We start from the raw sequence: 20017 nt of genomic DNA, 5'->3' as shown, positions 1-20017 counted from the left end.
CACCAAGAGCATAGGAATGCCCTAGTCCACAGCTGGGTGGCTGCATTTGCACCCGGGAGCGTGGGGCTTCCCTCCCCACCAACTCGAAATGGGTAAGGGCTCCTGCCTGTTTCTGGATCCCGCTGGCTCTGCAGAGTAAGCAGGCCCGGCTGTGCCTTCCCAGCTGCAGCCAGCATCTTTGCAGCAACTGTTCCAGATGGGTTGCAGCTGCCATCACTGGGGCTTGGTGCCCTGTGCCCCAGCTGTTCCAGTACCAGTTGTGGCTAAAAGGGGCCAAGGTACAGTTCAGACCATTGCCTCAGAAGGTGCAAGCCCAGAGCCTTGGTGGCTTACACATGGTGTTGGGCCTACCAGAGCACCAGAGTCAAGAGTTGAGGTTTGGAAACTTCTGCCTAGATTTCAGAGAATGTACGGAAACACCTGGATGTCCAGGCAGAAGTCTGCCGCAGGGGCAAAGCTCTCATGGAGAACCTCTGCTAGGGCAATGCAAAGGGGAAATTTGAGGTATAAGCCGCCACACAGACTCCCCACTGGGGCACTCCCTAGTGGAGCTCTGAGAAGAGGGCCGTGGTCCTCCAGACCCCAGAATGGTAGATCCAACAACAGCTTTATTCACGTGTCTGGGAAACCTGCAGACACTCAATGCCAGCCATGAAAGCAGGTGGCGTGGGGGGCTGTACCCTGCAAAGCCACAGGGGTGGAGCTGCCCCAGGGCCATGGCAACCCACCCTTTGGATCAGCAAACCCTGAATGAGAGACATGAAGTCAACAGAGATCTCACTTGGGAGCTTTATGACTTAATAACTGCCGTTTTGGGTTTCAGACTTTCATGGGGCCTGTAGCCCCTTTGTTTTGGCCAATTTCTCCCATTTGGAATGGGAGCATTTATCCAATGCCTGTACCCCGATTGTATCCTGGAAGTAACTAACTTGCTTTTGATTCTCCAGGCTCCTAGGCAGAAGGGACTTGACTTGTCTCAGATGAGACTTTGGACTTGGACTTTTGAGTTAATGCTGAAATGAGTTAAGACTTTGGGGAACTGTTTAGAAGGCATGATTGGTTTTGAAATGTGAGGGCATGAGATTTGGGAGGGGCCAGGGCCAGAATGATATGGTTAGGCTCAAATCTCATCATAAATTGTAGTCCCAAGGTGTTGAGGGAGAGACTTGGTGGGAGGCAATTGGATCACGGTTAGATTTTCCCCATGCTGTTCTTGTGACAGTGAATTCTCACAAGGTCTGCTGGTTTTATAAGGCAGTTTCCCTGCTCTTGCTCTCTCTCACCTGCCTCCACGTAACGCAGACCTGCTTCCCCTACTGCCATGATTGTAGGTTTCTTGAGGCCTCCCTAGCCAAGTGGAACTGGGAGTCAATTAAATCTCTTTTCTTTATAAATTATAAATTATATAGATATAAATTTCTGTATAAATAAATACATAAAATTCTTTATAAAGAAATTAAATCTTTATAAATTTCTTTATAAATTGGTAATTTATATAGAAATATCTTTATATAAAGAAGTATCTTCATATAAAGAAATATAAAGGTATTTACAGCAGTGTGAAAATAGACTAATACATGTTCATGAAGTGCTTTTAAGATAATTGCTTTGATATACAGCATTAGAACCTCAGGCATTTTAGCTGCATTACAGTTGCAGCATATGAAAAATGGTCACATTTAATATAGAAAATTGCTGATAATTCGGCTTGTAAATAGATACGAACTGGGGTTCCATGAACATACTGACTCAGCTCGTGTTTAATAGCTCCTGTTATTTGCCAGTTACAGCGTTAATTCACTAAATAGGAATATAGTCTTACTGTAAGTGCTGTATTCAAAATTTTTATTGACATGATCTACTTTTAGGATTTCACTGAAGTCCTAAATCAGTGCACTGGTGATGGAGATTCGGATGATGGCTTTGTAATTTTTGATAGAATATCATGGTCCTCTAATATTTTACATAATTTTCTCTTCTTTTCATTTTGCCCTTTACTATCTCATGTTCCTTCAGTTCTGGGTTATGGGTGTTGAGGGCAGTTGATGGTATCAAATTTTATTGGGGAAAAGAAATTTAAATTTTTTTTTAAAATCATTTTTTTAATTCTTTTGGAAAATAAACACATGTACTTATTCAAGAGGTATAAGAATGTTAATATATTTACCCACTAAGAGCCTTTAACTGGATTGTTTTACTCTCAATTTAAGGTTACCATTAAGAATATCGAAAGGGAGCTCATTTGCCCAGCATGCAAGGAGCTGTTTACCCACCCATTGATTCTTCCTTGCCAACATAGTATCTGTCATAAATGTGTAAAAGAACTCCTGCTGACTCTCGATGATTCATTCAACGATGTGGGATCAGACAACTCCAATCAAAGCAGTCCTCGACTTCGGCTCCCCTCCCCTAGCATGGATAAAATTGACCGAATTAATAGACCAGGTATGTGTTAGAACTGTGGGCTGCGGTGGTGGAGGGGGTAAGCTTATAGATATATATTCAGTGATAACTGGAAGGAAAATTATTTTTGTCATCTTGAGGGTTAATTTTTCCAGATGAATAAATTGAAACTATAGTTATAAAGGGTCCTCCCTCACTGTTGAAATGTCAAAATGAACTCTTGGCTTTTGATTCATACTTAAAGTAGATATTGGATATTGAACATGAACTTTGTGTTAAACTCCTTATTAACTGTGTTTGTAAGTCTGAGCACTGTGGCTCACACCTGTGATCCCAGCACTTTGGGAGGCCAAGGTGGGTGAATCACCCGAGGTCAGGAGTTCGAGACCAGCGTGACCAACGTGGGGAAACCCCATCTCTACTAAAAATACAAAAATAGCTGGGCGTGGTGGTGCATGCCTATAATCCCAGCTACTTGGGAGGCTGAGTCGGAAGAATCGCTTGAACCTGGGAGGTGGAGGTTGTGGTAAGCTGAGATCGCACCGTTGCACTCTAGCCTGGGCAACAAGAGTGAAAATCCGTCTCAAGAAAAAAAAAAAAATCCTGTGTTTGTCTTTAGGATTTTTTTCTGACTGCGTGAGTCCTTGATACATAAAATAATGGACCACTGAAATACTAACTAGGAAACCATTGATAATTCATATATGGTAATAGGTAGATAAATGCTGCAGAGTTAAGGAGTGGGACTACCTAATGGCTACTCCTAGATAACTTTTAAGGGAATTATTTTTTGTCGTTTTGTCCCTTCTGGTCCCATTTGAGGGTTTTATTTTCTTTATCCCTCATCCCTGTTTTTTTTTTTTTGAGACAAGAGTCTTCCCTGTCTCTCAGGCTGAAGTGCAGTGGCATGATCTTGGCTCACTGCAGCCTCCCTCCCCTGGGCTCAAGTGCTCCTCCCACCTCAGCCTCCTGAGTAGCTGGGACTACAAGCGGGTGCCACCATGCCCAGTTAATTTTATATATTTTGTTTCACCATGTTGCCCAGGCTGGTCTCAAACTCCTAGGCTCAAGCAGCCTGCCCACCTTGGCCCCCTAAAGTGCTGGGATTATGGGCATGAGCAACTTACTCCAGCCTCTCCATCCATTTTTGTCTGTTTTAAAAGAAGGATTTTGAATGTCATAAATAGTAGAATTCTGTAGTAATGTATAGAAAATGAAATTGATGTACAGCACGTATATCTTTATTACATAGCCAGTGTTTAAATTGTTTCTTGTTGGGATAATGTTACTTTTTCTCTGGACAGATGTTGCAGGATTAATGTAGATCAAAATTAACTTGAAATCACTGGAGACACTGAAATTCAGGGCCAAATACTAGTACAGAAGTCAGCTGCAAGGACCAAAATGAGTGGAAATAGTACAGGCTCATGTTAGGCATGTCCTTATGGAGGAGAGTCAGTAGTGGTCCTAAGTATCAGACTTCAGAGCAGCGCTTCCCATTTTGGGCTTTGAAGTTTCAAGTTTAATCTTTTTGTCCACTCTGTCAGTTTCTCCCTCTTAAACTATAGGAGTAACTTTTTAATCTAGTAAAAAAAAAACTTTCAGAAAAGAGTCTAAGTTACGTTTTAGAGAAGTTTATCTTCTTTTGGTCTCTGTGATAGGGAGTCTTCTTGGGTGATACTTATGTGTGCTCCATCAGAGAGAATGGAGAAGAGTAGATGTGCTGCTATTAAAAGTTTTTCTTTTTTTAAAAAATATGGCAATCATTAGTTATTTGGATGATATTTTGCACATATGGAAGTTGTATGTATATACAAAAAAACAAGCAGCGTCACATCAGGCAAACAGAAAATTCAGAGAGTATGACGTTATAAAGGGTCATGATCCTTGTGAGGTCATCATCTTTATGTTTCCTCCCTTGCTACCAATCTGGCATACTGAGGAGGGAAAGACAGCATCGCTTGAAATCAGTCCTACCAGCTTAACAACTTGATATTCTGTTGGTATATCTTCATTGACTGATTGAGAACCCCTGCTTGATTGACCAAAGAAAACTATTTGTATATTAATATTTAGCACAAACAACATTTTAGTTATGTACTAGATAGTTCTACTTATAATTAGTTTGTGCTTATATACATATTTCATGAAATTCTGTAGGCTTTTAATATTAAGATTTGGCTGGTTTTTTGTGTGATTCATATGAAGAACTAGATGAATGATTTTCTGTTTTCAGGAATTTACCTAGCATGGAACTCTGTAGATGCTTAATAAATATTTGTTGAATGGATGTTGAATGAGAAACCTCTGCCACAGAATTTGTACAGAGCATGCCACAATGGCTTATATTCAGTAATAATGACTTTTGTCTTTTGGAATATGAGCTCCATTACACCATACGTTTCACTGTCTAGATACGAAGTAGAATTACTGAGATGTTTCTCCCTCTTCTTTAGGAAGAACGCTATCAAGTTAGATTATGTCCTGAGAGGGGTAAAGAACGATTACGGGAGATGAGAAGGGATGACTGCAGAATATGATAGCTTTCTTATGGATAGAACGAGTGTGCTGGTTATCTCTAGCAGAGGTCCCAGGTCAATGCGTAGATGGAATAGGAAAGCACATTTAACTTAGCATGAAAGAAGACACACACACACACACCACCCCCCCACTAAGGCTGTCCCCAGAAATGAAATGGGCTGAGTATATCAGACTCCTGCCACTGGAAGTGTTTACATCAGGTGTCAAATTTAGATGCTGCAGGGCCAAACAGGTGCATTAATGAAGAGAGCCCCAGGCATAATAAATATAGGACTCCCCTTCATTTTAGTTTTTTTGCTGTAAATATGGAGACAATAAATATTTGATTTTCCCTTTATCTCAACTACTATAAGAAAACTATCAGCCCAAAGGGACAACAGCCAGCTGATTTTAGGACTCCCTGTTGGAGAAGTAGGGTGTGGTTTGGGACTGTGGAGTCTAAAGCAGATGCCTTGTTAAAGGGGGCAGTAACCACTTGCACTATCAAGGTTGAAGATGCCAGATTGTCAGATGTATTGGTTTTTCACAAAACTTTATAGTGATTTCCATGTGAAATCTGGTTTTTAAATATTTTCAATTCAGATTATTTAAAAATACCACACCAGCTCAGTAGGGCAGGACAGCCAAAACGTATCTTTGGCTGTGACCCAGACAGCATTTGGGACATTAGTATTTGAAGACTTTGTTTAAAACAATGGGTGGGTGGCCACTGTCTGCAATATTGTGGAGGGTATTTCTGCTGTGGGTGGTAGGTTGGGCCAGTTGTTCTGTCACATGCCATATCTCCGGCACTGAAGTTCTACGCCTTATTGAATACCAGTGGAATTCATTCATTCAACAAACATTTGAGTACCTGTTGGTTACCAGATATGGCTAAATGGTTAAGAACAGTGAACAAGATAGACCCACCTCCTGTTTTTTTTTTTTTTTTTTTTAAAGACACATACCCCTTAGCACTGTACAAAGCTTTATAACAGATTTATTACTAGAGCATAGTCCTTTATCAACAACACATACAGAGCAAGTTAATAAAGAGAGAGCACCCAAAGGGTGAGAATGCTGTAAGTACAGAAATCATTCCTGGAGGTTTTAATGCAAATTTTAGGATTGTCTTTTACCAGTTTTAAACTAGTAGAAGTCATTGCAGTACAAATGTGATGTTACTTGCCTCTATTTATTGGGCATTTGCCTATAATCCCTTTTCTGGTAGATTCATGAGTAATATTCCTTTTTTTCTGACAGCTTTCTTTTTAAATTTTTATCCTTTAGACATTTATTTGAGACAGGGTCTCACTCTATTTGTTACCTGGGCTGGAGTGCAATGGCTTGATCAGAGCTCACTGTAACCTCTAACTCTGAGGCTCAAGTGATCCTCCTGCCTCAGCCTCCTAAGTACCTGAGACCAGAGGTGCATGCCACTCACTCTCTCCCTGCTAATTTTTAAATTTTTTTGTGGAGATGAGGGTCCCACTTTGTTGCGTAGGCTGGTTTCAGACTCCTGACTTCAAGTGGTCTTTGTGCCTTGGCCTTCCAAAGTGCTGTGATTACGGGCGTTAGTCACTACACCCAGTCTGGTTTTGTCAGTGGTCTAATAAAGGGATTAATTAAACCTGGATTTTCCAGTACGGTAGCCACTAGCTACATGTGGCTATTGAGTGGTTGAAATGTGGCTAGTCTGAATTGAGATATGCTGTGAGTTAAAATACACAGAATAAAAAAGACTGGGAAATGATCTTTAATCATTGTTATATTGTTTACATTTTAAAATCACAGTATTTTGGATATAGTGGGTTAAATAACATTATTAAAGTTAATTTCAATTGTTTTTTAATATATTGGAAAATTTAATATATACTGGAAAAGTTAAACATAGTATATTGTAGTTTTGGCTCATGTATTTCTTTTAGATAATGTTGCATTAGACTTTTGACAGTTTTTTTTTTTTTGAAGGGTACCTTTAAAGGAGAGTGAGATTTGTGTGCATAACACAGTAGCATATTAAATTATGTACAAATAAATGCCATATTACTGTATCCTTTGGATCATATGTATGTAAGCTTTCCCCCCATTTTGTATTTTCCCGTTGTCTAAACTGAATATATTCAGTTTTAGTTTTTTGTTTTGTTTTGTTTTTTAACAATTTTAGGTCAGTAAAAAGTCAAACAAAGGATGTTTGATTTCACTTTGCATTTGCAACATTTACTGTAAGTATGATTGTTTAAAAATGAACAAGATATAGGACAAAGTACTGTCTCTTAAGTGCTATATCATAATGATTCTAGTAAGATTGCTTGATGGATGTTTTATACTACTGGCTTCATAAATACCATATGTACCAGGAAAAACACATTTTTACTGTTAATTCAATAATTGTATTATTTTCAGGACACAATTACCGCTTTCTCTTTTGTTAACAAGTTGTGAATCTTCTCTTTGAAATGAAATTCTAAATCCAGCTTTCTGTTCATTGTTCACAGCATCACAATGGAGATCTGTGGGGTGGAGAGGTAGAAAATGTTTTATTGCTTTTGTGGCCGCAGGCAGTATGGTGTTAGATTTAAATTAAATAATCTTGTGTAAGGTTCTTAAACATCAGTGGTCAAGTCTTCAAAATTGTGTAGAGAGTGAACAAATTGGGCTGAAATGACTTAAAGGTCAACAGGACTACATTTCCAAGCAAGTTCTGATGTTTTTAAAGAGAACACTGATTATTGGTGCTTGCATTTTGTCGATATACATGACAAATATTTTTTTGTATATGGTATCTTAAAAATCCTTTACATTTGCTTAGTGGAGCAAAGCTTGATATTGCTACATGTAAAAGGTTAAATAAGCTAATGCTTTCTTATGTATTGAAAAATGTGATTAAAGGTATTGATTATTTTTCTATTTAATGATATCTTTGCTCATTTTATACATATAGAGTCTTTGTTGATGTTTTAAAGTACTTGGCATCAGAGTTTTAGCATTGAGGTCTTACCCACTTGTGGGTAAGTGTACACTCCTTTTTTAGAGTTTTGAAATACTTGATTCTATGTAAAAGATGGGGCAACCTATCTTATTAAAATTTATTTTTACTCCAGTTGACCTTTAAAAATAACATAGACTGCTTTTTTATGGGATGCTGGTGATACCACCCTCTATTTCATGGGAGAATAACACCTGAAATTTATCCCCTTTCTGTCTTTTTCTCTTTCTTCTGCATTTCTTGACTTAAAAATCTTGTAACCACGATTAGAAGTCATGTATAATTCTTTCTTTTACAGGCTTTCGAGAATATAAATTTTAAGTGTTGAAATTTGGTAATTAGAAGGAGAGATAGGAGCAGTTTGCTTTACAAAAGCTACTACCCATTTTGATTCAGAGGGTAGCTGAGAAAAATAATTTTTACAGGGTGAAGAATGCCGATATCATACCCAAAACGTAAATGTAACTCATAGGCATCAAATAGAATGTGCCAAAAGAGGCATTAAGGTGGCGGCAGAAGGTATCAGGCCACTGCTAAACAGCCAGAGCCCAACAGTAGTGTCCACCATTGGGAGAGGTAGTTGATGAACTGTCAGGGGTAGCGATGGGGAAGTCGCAGCCAAAATATGGGAGAGGATGCAACTGGCAGAGGTTTGCAACCTGTTAGTTAGGAACTGACTCTCTTCTCTTTGTTTTGAAATACTTTATTTTCTCTTTGATATTTAATCGGTTAAATGAATGACTGAAAGCTGACTTTTTTAGGGGATTTGCTATAAACCAATTTGAAAATTTTTGGAGTCTTTATTTTAAAATTATGCTGACTTTTTAATCTATCTTTGAAGGAAAGATTTGTGGGAAAAGAATAGATTCTGCAAGGTGCTAGTATTCACATAATTTGCAAATATCAGATTCAATTTGATATATAAAATTGCATTTCTTGTTCTACATTACTTCCTTACCTTTCCAAGCCATCATTATTTTTCTTTATTTTATTTAAAAAATGTTTTAATTTCCATATGTTATTGGAGTACACGTGATGTTGGGCTACATCAGTAAGTTGTTCAGTGGTGATTTGTGAGATTTTGGTGCACCCATCACCCGAGCACTATCCACTGCAGCCTATTTGTAGTCTTTTGTCCCTCACCCCCTTCCTCCCCTTTCTGCCCGAGTCCCCAGAGTCCATTGTGTTATTCTTATGCCTTTGCCTCCTCATAGCTTAGCTCCCACTTCTGAGTGAGACCATATGATGTTTGGTTTTCCATTCCTGAGTTACTTCACTAAGAATAATAGTCTCCAGTCTCATCGAGGTCACTGTGAATGCCATTAATTCATTCCTTTTTATAGCTGAGTAGTATTCCATCGTGTATATATACACCACAGTTTCTTTTTCCACTCAATTGATAGGCATTTGGGTTTTTTCCACATTTTTGCAACTGCTAATTGTGCTGCCATAAACGTATGTGTGCAAGTATACTTTTTGTATAATGACTTCTTTTCCTCTGGGTAGATACCCACTAGTGGGATTGCTGGATCGAATGGTAGTTCAACTTTCAGTACTTTTTTTTTTTTTTTTTTTTTTTTAGATAAAGTTTCACTGTTGTCCCTCAGGCTGGAGTGCAATGGCGTGATCTTGACACACGGCAACCTCTGCCCACCAGGTTCAAGCGATTCTCCTGCCTCAGCCACCTAAGTAACTGGGATTACAGGCAAGCATCACCACAGCTGGCTAATTTTTCTATTTTAGTAGAGGCAGGATTTTGCCATGGCAGCCAGGCTGGTCTCGAACTCCTGACCTCAGGTGATCCACCCACCTTGGCCCGCCAAAGTGTTGGGATTACAGGTGTGAGCCACCACGCCTGGCCTCTACTTTTAGTTCTTTAAGGAATCTCCACACTCTTTTCTGTAGTGCTTGTACTAGTTTGCATTCCCACTAGCAGTGGAGAAGTGTGCCCTGTTCACTGCATCTACGCTAACATCTGTTTTCTTTTATTATGGCCATTCTTGCAGGTATCGCACTGTGGTTTTGGTTTGCATCTTCTTGATCATACAGTGATACTGAGCATTTTGAAATACGTTTGTTGACCATTTGTGTATCTTCTTTTGAGAATTGTCTATTCATATCCTTAGCCCACTTTTTGATGGGATTGTTTTTTTCTTATTGATTTGTTTGAGTTCATTGTGATTCTGGATATTAGTCCTCTGTCAGATGTATAGATTTTGAAGATTTCTTTTCCACTCTGGGTTGTCTGTTTGCTGACTATTCCTTTTGCCATGGAAAAGCTCTTTAGTTTAATCAAGTCCCAGCAATTTGTTTTTATTGCATTTGCTTTTGACTTCTTGGTCATGAACTCCTTGCCTAAGCTAAAGTCTAGAATGGTTTTTTCTTTTTTTTTTTTGAGAATNGGGAGTTGGAGACTGGAGCTGTTCCTATTCGGCCATCTTGCTCCGCCCTTTCCAGAAGAAGCTAGAATGGTGTTTTCAATGTTATCTTCTAGAATTTTTATAGTTTCAGGTCTTAGTTTTAAATCTTTAATCCATCTTGAGTTGATTTTTGTATGAGGTGAGAGATGAGGATCCAGTTTCATTCTCCTACATGTGGCTAGCCAATTATCCCAGCACCATTTGTTGAAAAGGATGTCCTTTCCCCACTTTTATGTTTTACTTTGCTTTGTTGAAGATCGTTTGGCTGTAAGTATTTGGGCTTATTTCTGGGTTCTTTATTCTGTTCCATTGGTCTATGTGCCTATTTTTATACCAGTACCATACTGTTTTGACAACTATGGCCTTACAGTATAATTCGAAATTAGGTGATGTGATACCTTCAGATTTATTCTTTCTGCTTATTAGTTTTGCTTTGGCTATGCAGGCTCTTCTTTGGTTCCATGTAAATTTTAGAATTTTTTTTTTAAGTCTGTGATGAATGATGGTGGTATTTTAATGGAGATTGCATTGGATTTGTAGATTGCTCATGGCAGTCTGGTCATTTTCACAATATTTGATTCTACCCATCCGTGAGCATGGGATGTGTTTCCATTTTTTTGTGTCTTCCATGATCTCTTTCAGCAGCATTTTGTAGTTTTCCTTGTAGAGGTCCTTCACTTCCTTGGTTGAGTATATTCCTGTTTTTTGTTTTGTTTTGTTTTGTATTTTAGTTTTTTTTTTTTTTTTTTTTTTTTTTTTTTTTTTGCAGCTATTGTGAAAGGGGTTGAGGTCTTGATTTGATTCTCAACTTGGTCACTGTTGTTGTATAGAAGAGCTACTGATTTGTGTACATTAATGTATCCTGAAACTTTGCTGAACTTTTTAATCTGTTTTAGGAGCCTTCTGGAGGAGTTTTTAGGGTTTTTGAGGCAAACAATCATATCATCAGCAAACAGTGACAGTTTGACTTCCTCTTTACCGATTTGGTTGCTCTTCATTTCTTTTTCTTGTCTGATTGCTCTGGCTAGGACTTCCAGTACTATGTTGAAGAAGAGTGGTGAGAGTGGGCATCCTTGTCTTGTTCCAGTTATCAGAGGGAATGCTTTCAACTCTTCCCCATTCAGTATTATGTTAGCTGTGGGTTTGTCATAGATGTGTTTTATTATATTGAGGTATGTTCCTTGTATGCTGATTTTGCTGAGAGTCTTAATCATAAAGGGATGCTAGATTTTGTTGATTGCCTTTTTTGCATCTATTGAGATGATCATATGATTTTTATTTTTAATTCTGTTTATGTGGTGTATCACATTTATTGACTTGCATATGTTAAACCATCCCTGCATCCTGGTATGAAACCCACTTGATCATGGTGGATTATCTTTTTGATATGTTGTTGGATTTCGTTAGCTAGTATTTTGTTAAGGATTTAACTTCTATGTTCATCAGGGATATTGGTCTGTAGTTTATTTTATTTTGTTTTGAGACAGAATTTCGCTCTTTTTTGCCCAGGCTGGAGTGCAGTGGTGCGATCTCGGCTCACCGCAACCTCTGCTTCCCCAGTTCAAGCAATTCTCTTGTCTCAGTCTCCTGAGTAGCTGAGATTACAGGTCCCTGCCACCATACCCAGCTAATTATTTTTGTAAGCAGTGTTTTGCTCTTGATGCCCAGGCTGAAGTGCAGCGGCATGATCTTGGCTCACCGCAACCTCCGCCTCCTGGGTTCAAGTGATTCTCCTGCCTCAGCCTCCAGAGTAGCTGGGATTACAGGCATGTGCCACCACACCTGGCTAATTTTTTTGTGTTTTTAGTAGAGACGAGGTTTCTTCCGTGTTGGTCAGGCTGGTGTCAAACTCCTGACCTCAGGTGATCTGCCCACCTCAGCCTTCCAAAGTGCTGGGATTACAATCGTGAGCCACCACGCCTAGCCTGGTCTGTAGTTTTCTTTCGTTATGTCCTTTCCTGGTTTTGGTATTAGGGTGATACTGGCTTCATAGAATGAGTTAGGGAGGGTTCCCTCTATCTCCATCTCCTGAAATAGTGTCAATAGGATTAGTACCAATTGTTCTTTAAATATCTGGTCGAATTCTGCTGTGAATCCGTCTGATCCTGGACTTTTTTTGTTGGTAATTTTTAAATTACTATTTCAATCTTGGTGCTTGTTAATGGTCTCTTCAGGGTCTCTAATTCTTCCTGAATAAGCTAAGAAGGTTGTATCTTTCCAATAATTTATCTGTCTCTTTTAGGTTTTCTAGTTTATGCATGTAAAGGTTGTCATAGCTGCCTTGAATGATCTTTTGTATTTCTGTGGTGTCAGTTGTAATATCTCCTGATTCATTCCTTATTGAGCTTATTTGGATTTTCTTCTTTTCTCGGTTAATGTTTCTAATGATATATCCGTTTTATTTATCTTCGAAGAACCAGCTTTTTGTTTGATTTATCTTTTGTGGTTTTTTGTTTGTTTGTTTGTTTCAATTTCATGTAGTTCTGCTCTGATCTTGGTTATTTCCTTTCTTCTGCTGGGTTTGGGTTTGGTTTGTTCTTGTTTTTCTGGTTCCTAGAGGGGTGTCCTTAGATTGTCTCTTGGTGCTCTTTCAGCCTTTTTGATAATAGGTGTTTAGGGCTGTGAGCTGTCCTTTTAGCGCTGCCTTTACCATGTCCCAGAGGTCTTGATAGGTTGTGTCACTATTGTCATGCAGTTTGAAGAATATTTAAATTTCATCTTGATTTCATTTTTTTTTTTTTTTGACCCAGTGCTCATTCAGGAGCAGGTTATTTAATTTCCATGTATTTGCATGGTTTTGAAGGTTCCTTGTGGAGTTGATTTTCAGTTTTATTCCACTGTGGTCTGAGAGAGTGCTTGATATAATTTCAATATTTTTAAATTTATTGAGGCTCATTTTGTAGCCTATCATATAGTCTATCTTGGAGAAAGTTCCATGTGATGTTGAATAGAATGTATATTTTGTAGTTGTTGGATGGAATGTTGTGCATATAACTGTTAGGTCCATTTGTTCCAAGGAATAGTTTAAATCCATTGTTTCTGGCCAGGTATGGTGGTTCACGCATGTAATCCTGGCACTTTAGGAGGCCAAGGCGGGAGGATCACCTGAGGTCAGGAGTTCGAGACCAGCCTGGACAACATGGTGAAACCCTGTCTCTACTAAAAGTACAAAAATTAGCTGGGCCTGGTGGCACACACCTGTAATACCAGCTACTCAGGAGGCTGAGGCAGGAGAATCTCTTGAACCCGAGAGGTGGAGATTGCAGTGAGCTGAGATTGTGCCACTGCACTCCAGCCTGGGTAAGAGAGCATGACTCCATCTCAAAGGAAAAAAAAAAAAATCATTGTTTCTTTGTTGTCTTTCTGTCTTGATGACCTGTCTAGGACTGTCAGTGGTGTATTGACACCTCCCACTATTACTGTGTGGCAGTCTATCTCCTTTCTTAGATCTGTTAGTAATTGTTTTATAAATGTGGAAGCCCCTGTGTTAGGTGTATATATGTTTAGGATTGTGATATTTTCCTGTTGGACAAGGCCTTTTATCATTATATAATGTCCTTCTTTGTCTTTTTCAACTGGTTTGCTTTAAAGTTTGTTTTGTCTGGTATAAGAATAGCTACTCGCTTTTGGTGTGCATTCACATGAAATGTCGCTTTCCACCCCTTTGCCTTAAGTTTTTATGAGTCCTTATGTGTTAGGTGACTTTCTTGAAGGCAGCAGATGGTTGGTGAATTCTTACTTATTCTGCAATTCTTTATCTTTTTTTTAAGTGGAGCATTTAGGCCATTTACATTCAGTTGGTATTGAGATATGAGGTACCATTCCATTCATTGTGCTATTTTTTGCCTGTATACCTTGTTTTCTTTGTTTTTTTAAATCTTATTTTTGTTTTATAGGTCCTGTGTGATTTATGCTTTAAAGAGGTTCTGTTTTGATGTGTTTCCAGGATTTGTTTCAAGATTTAGAACTCCTTTTAGCAGTTCTTTTAGAGGAAGCTTGGTAGTGGCGAATTCTCTCAGCATTTGTTTGTCTGAAAAAGACTCTTAGCTTTCCTTCATAAATGAAGCTTAGTTTCACTGCATATAAAATTCTTGGCAGATAAGTTTTTTTTTTTTAGGAGACTGAAGATAGGGCCCCAATCCCTTCTAGCTTGTAGGGTTTCTGCTGAGAAATCTGCTGTTAATCTGATAGGTTTTCCCTATGGTTACCTGGTACTTTTGTCTCATAGCTCTTAAGATTCTTTCCGTCGTCTTAACTGATAACCTGATGACAATGTTCCTAGGCAATGATCTTTTTGCCATGAATTTCCCAGGTGTTCTCTGTGCTTTTTGTATTTGGATATCTAGGTCTCTAGCAAGGCTGGGGAAGTTTTCCTCGATTATTCTCCCAAATACGTTTTCCAAATTTTGGATTTCTCTTCTTCCTCAGGAACGCTGATTATTCTTAGGGTGGGTCCTTTAACGTAATCCCAGGCTTCTTGGAGGCTTTGTTCATATTTTCTTATTCTTTCTTCTTTGTCTTTGTTGGACTGGGTTAGTTCGAAGACTTTGTCTTCAAGCTCTGAATTTCTTTCTTACACTTGTTCAATTCTGTTACTAAGACTTTCCAGAGCATTTTGCATTTCTATCAATGTGTCCATTGTTTCCTGAAGTTTTCATTGTTTTTTATGTATGCTATCTATTTCCTTGAACATTTCTTCCTTCACTTCTTGTATCATTTTTTGGATTTCCTTACATTGGGCTTTGCCTTTCTCTGGTGTCTCCTCAATTAGCTTAATAACTAACCTCCTGGATTCTTTTTCAGGTAAATGAGGGATTTCTTCTTGGTTTGGGTCCCTTGCTGGTGAGCTAGCATGATTTTTGCTGGTGTTAACCTTGTTTTGTCATATTACCAGAGTTGGCTTCCTGGTTCCTTCTCATTTGGGTAGGCTGTGTCAGAGGAGAGGTTAGGGCTCAGGGTTGCTGTTCAGTTCCTTTTGTCCCACAGGTTCTTTTTGCTGTAGTACTCTACTGCATTTCCTATGGATGTGCCTTCCTGGGAGCCGAGTTGTAGTGATTGTTCTCTCTTCTGGATCTATCCACCCAGGAGGCATACCAGGCTCTGGGCCAGTGTTGGGTGTTGTGTGCCCAGAGTCCTGTGATATGAACCATCTTTGGGTCTTCCAGCCATGGGTACCACCAGCACCTGTTCTGATGAAGGTGGCAGGCAGTGAAATGGACTCTTTGAAGCTTCTTAGCTTTGGTGGTTTAATGCACTATTTTTGTGCTGGTTGGCCTCCTGCCAGGAGGTGGCACTTTCCAAAGGGCATCAACTGTGGTGGTAGGAGGAGGAACAAGCGGTGGGCAGGGCCCTAGAACTCCCAAGATTATATGCCCTTTGTCTTCAGTTACCAGGGTAGGTAGGGAAAGACCATTGGGTGGGGGCAGGGCTAGGCATGTCTGAGTTCAGACTCTCCTTGAGCAGCTCTTGCTGCAGCTGCTGCGGGGATTGGGGTTGAGCTTTCCAGGTCAATGGAGTTACGTTCCTAGGAGGATTATGGCCACCTCTGCTGTGTCATGCAGGTTGTCAGCGAAGTGGTGGAAAGCCGGCAGTCACAGGCATCACCCAGCTCCCACACAATCTGAAGGGCCAGTCTCACTTCCCCTGTGCTGTTTCCAGGCAGTGAGTGAGCAGGACTGAGAACTTGCCCTAGTCTACCCACCTCCCAGCTGCAAAAGCAAGTATGGTTTTCCTTCTCCTGCCTGTGGAGTCTGCACACTGGATTTACACGCTCCCCCAAGTTCTGGCCAGAAGGCTTCCCCATCAGTTCAAATTGTATCAAACTTCAGCTGGAGATTTCCTTCTACCTGTGGCCTTTTCCCAGAGCCTCTGGCTGTTCTCCAGAAGGACCCCTGCCTGTGAGGCCTGACAAAAACGACCTGATGGGGGCCCAGTGAGCTTCCAGGGGTTTTCCCGCTGCTTCCTGTACCCTTGTATTTCACTCAGCTCTCTAAATTGACTCAGCTCCAGGTAAGGTCAAAATCTTCTCCCGTTATCCGGGCCTTCAGTTTCCCCAGTGGAGGTGTGTTTGGGGGCAGATAATCTCCCTTTCCCACTTCCACAGTTTGGGCCCTTGCAGTATTTAGGGTGTCTCCCAGGTCCTGTAGGAGCAATCTGCTTCCTTCAGGGGGACTGTGGGTCCTCTCAGCTTTCCTATTTTTGTAGTCATTCTGGAGCAAAATTTCACAATGCTAGCCTCCACATGCTGCTCTGTCAGAGCTGCAATCTAGTCCTTCCTCTCGTGATAGTGCTTCAATCTAGTTTGCAATGATCCGTCTATTTTTCTTTTTCATTGTCTAATGCAATTGAGCAATACTATGCAATATAACTTTCTATTATAATGGAAATGTTCAACCCTGTATCATATGATATGGTAGCCATTAGCTACATGTGTCTCTTGAGAATTTTAAATATGGCTATGGTAACCGAATAAGTGAATATTAAATTTTATTTAATTTTAATTAAATTTTAAAAGTCACATGTGGCTATTGGCTACTGTATCAGATAGCACAGCCATGGAAAGTAGAAAGTTGACTCTTCCATTTTGTTCTTAGTCCCATTGCCTTGATTTTTTTCATTAGGTTTACTTCCCGGAATATCCTAAGATTCTCGTTTTCTTTATTGCTCTGACCATCTACTGTTTGTTTTTATGAAAACAGTGAAAGAAGTATAAGACAGATGAAATAAAAGTTCTTCAGCATTTGTAAGAAATATTTGAGAACTTTCAAGATCTGCTGAGAAAGATAGCCAAGATATCTATTTGAATGAGTTGTGAAAAATTACATCTTAATTTAATGTCTGATTTAAGAAGTTTAGTGTCTCACACTTTTTTTTTACTGTAAAAATACATTAGCAGAGGTATACAGAAAAGGGGTGAAACTTTTTTGTTTTTGTTTTTGTTTTTTCAAATTTCTGAGGACCCAAGTCTGGGTGTCACCAGCATACATGTTAAAGCTTGATTTTGTTGTCATTATTTACTTTTCATTATCCCATTACCTTAATTGGTCATAATCTTCATAAAACCAAAAATAACTCATTTTTTTAACATTTTTGATATTAGTTTTCTATTTATCTAAATTTTCATCACCTAGTTCATGTATGGAAACCTGCAATTAAATATGAATTTCCATTTTTTTAAACTTGACCACTGCGCCATACCATTTCCAGAATTGTTTGGCTTGTTTTTTTTTCCTAAATGAAATGTTCATTGGCATGTGATTTCAAAGTAGCTTTGCTGCTTATTTCATTATATGCCTGCTGTGGTGTGAAAGATTTTGGATTGTATTGCATGTTTTTAGAATTATTATCTGAATATATTTTAGGATTTTCAAATTTTTATTGGGCAGCTTTTTTGTATGCATTAATGTTTAAAAATGTAAAAGTTAATAAAATATCTTTAAATGAAGATACTAAAATATTCTGCATGTTTGTTGTATAAGTAGATTTTGGGGCCCAGTGCCATATAGCATGCTATAACATCACTTCCAATAAGTAATATTGTGGGCTGATTGCTAAATTTTACCTGAACTGATACCATGTCAGACATCTTTTAAGACATTCTTTTGAGTGATGACAGTTACATGGTATACCAAATTCAGCCATTCATTTTTGATATTGGATACATGGTAGTATGAAAGAATGTAGGTTAAGAAGTTTGTGTTTATGTTAAGGGAGTTATTTTGTGGGCAAGTAAGACTACATACTCTTAAGAACAGATTTACAGCTGGGCGCGGTGGCTCACGCCTGTAATCCCAGCACTTTGGGCGGCTGAGGTGGGTGAATCACAAGGTCAGGGGTTCAGGACCAGCCTTGCCAGATGGTGAAACACCATCTCTACTAAAAATATAAAAATTAGCCAGGCGTGGTGGTGGGCACCTGTAATCCCAGCTACTCGGGAGGCTGAGGCAGAGAATTGCTTGAACCCGGGAGGCGGAGGTTGCAGTGAGCTGAGATCACACTCCAGGCTGGGCGACAGAGTGAGACTCCGTCTAAAAAAAAAAAAAAAAAGAACAGATTTACAAATGGGGTAATATGGTATGCATGCACCTGTGGTAAATGGACAGCCCTGGAGTCCTGTGAACCAGTGAGTAAGGACTGTCATACATTGGTTTCTTGATTTATTAAAATTGGGATAATAATACTAAAAAGTGTGATGTTTAAGGTCATTCATTGTTTTATATATGTTGTAAAATTATTGGCAGTATTTTTGGGGTAACTTTTGGCTTACTGAATTAAGTAATCTTAGTGATTCTTTGTTTCAGGTCATAAGAAGATGTTAAATGGTTGGTCCCTCTTAAAATCACTGAATTATAGGTCTATGGATGCATTTTCACTCTTCTGTAGATTGCACTCGGTTAACTCATGATCTTCCCTACTGAGTTTTTCCAGATAAAACAATACTACAGTGGGAAACCCTCTATTGTAGTGTTCTTAAAAATTCTGTGGTCACGTCACATACTCTTTTGAAAATCTGATAAAAGCTGTGGGGTTTTACCAGAAAATATTCGTATGTATATAGATGAAAGATTTCTAATAGTTCATGGATCTGCCTGGCGCCTCTTCATAGGCCTTGTGCTAGGGACCCCTGCTCTTTTATGCATCAACTCATCTCCTGTCAGTCAGCAAAGACTGTTCATTTAAATGCCTTTGGATATAGTGTATAAAAGTAACTATAAATGCTAATTATATAATTTTAAAAGATCTTGACCCCATGTAGTATTGTATTATATGTTTTATCTTTATGATTTAATATGGGCTTGATGGGGTTTTCTATAGAATATTTTCCTTTTGATTTGATAACTAATAACTTGGGCTTGTCTTTTGTATACTAAGGAAAAATTTTTAAAAACATTTTCACAATACAAATTTCATGTGGAGCCACTTTGGATACTGTTTTTGTGATATATTTGTAGATATGTTTCTAAGACATGACTCCTCTTTCCTTCATTCTAATCATTTTCCTACAGCTGTAACTAAACAAAGACTTACTAATTACACAGGCTGGAAGCGCAATTCATTGACCCCGAGGACAACTATTTTTCCTTGCCCTGGCTGTGAGCATGATGTGGATCTTGGAGAACGAGGAATCAATGGTCTGTTTCGAAACTTCACTTTGGAAACTATTGTGGAAAGATATCGGCAGGCAGCTAGGGCAGCCACAGCCATTATGTGTGACCTTTGTAAACCACCACCTCAAGAATCCACAAAAAGCTGCATGGACTGTAGTGCAAGTTACTGCAATGAATGCTTCAAAATTCATCATCCTTGGGGTACAATAAAAGCTCAACATGAGTATGTTGGTCCAACTACTAACTTTAGACCCAAGGTAAGTGAAGTTTTTATTAGAGTGTTATTTTAACTTAATGTTGTGAAACTTTTATGTAACTTAATGTTATGAAATAAATTACTGAGTCTAGAACTTGACAGAAAGGAAGTAACTTTTAAAGCAAGTGTGAGAACTTAAGGCCTAGTTGGCTGGAGTTACTTACTGTGGGGCTAAACATCCCCACCAATAGAGGGCAATATTGTGGCTTATTCGATTATAATCCAGTGTGATATACTACAATAAATGAATGTTTGTAATGATAACTCTGATTAAAGGTTATCTCAGATATACTCTTTTTTTTTTTTTTTTTTTTTTTTTTTT

The 20017-nt window shown here is 38.9% G+C and overlaps 1 protein-coding gene across 1 annotated transcript in view; it reads left to right on the top strand.

Annotated features, from left to right (window-relative positions):
* Positions 1-20017, top strand: part of TRIM36 (tripartite motif containing 36) — a 47548-nt gene that overhangs the window by 4174 nt on the left and 23357 nt on the right. Inside the window, exons 2-3 of the mRNA XM_017865188.1 lie at positions 2211-2445; positions 19371-19696. Of these exons, the coding sequence (XP_017720677.1) occupies positions 2211-2445; positions 19371-19696 (561 nt within the window). The remainder of the gene's footprint in view (positions 1-2210; positions 2446-19370; positions 19697-20017) is intronic.

The sequence above is a fragment of the Rhinopithecus bieti genome, unplaced genomic scaffold, assembly GCF_001698545.2.
Source record: "Rhinopithecus bieti isolate Rb0 unplaced genomic scaffold, ASM169854v2 scaffold_79719, whole genome shotgun sequence".
In the NCBI taxonomy this organism is placed as follows: Eukaryota; Metazoa; Chordata; class Mammalia; order Primates; family Cercopithecidae; genus Rhinopithecus; species Rhinopithecus bieti.
This window is presented reverse-complemented; position numbering and strand designations above follow the sequence as displayed.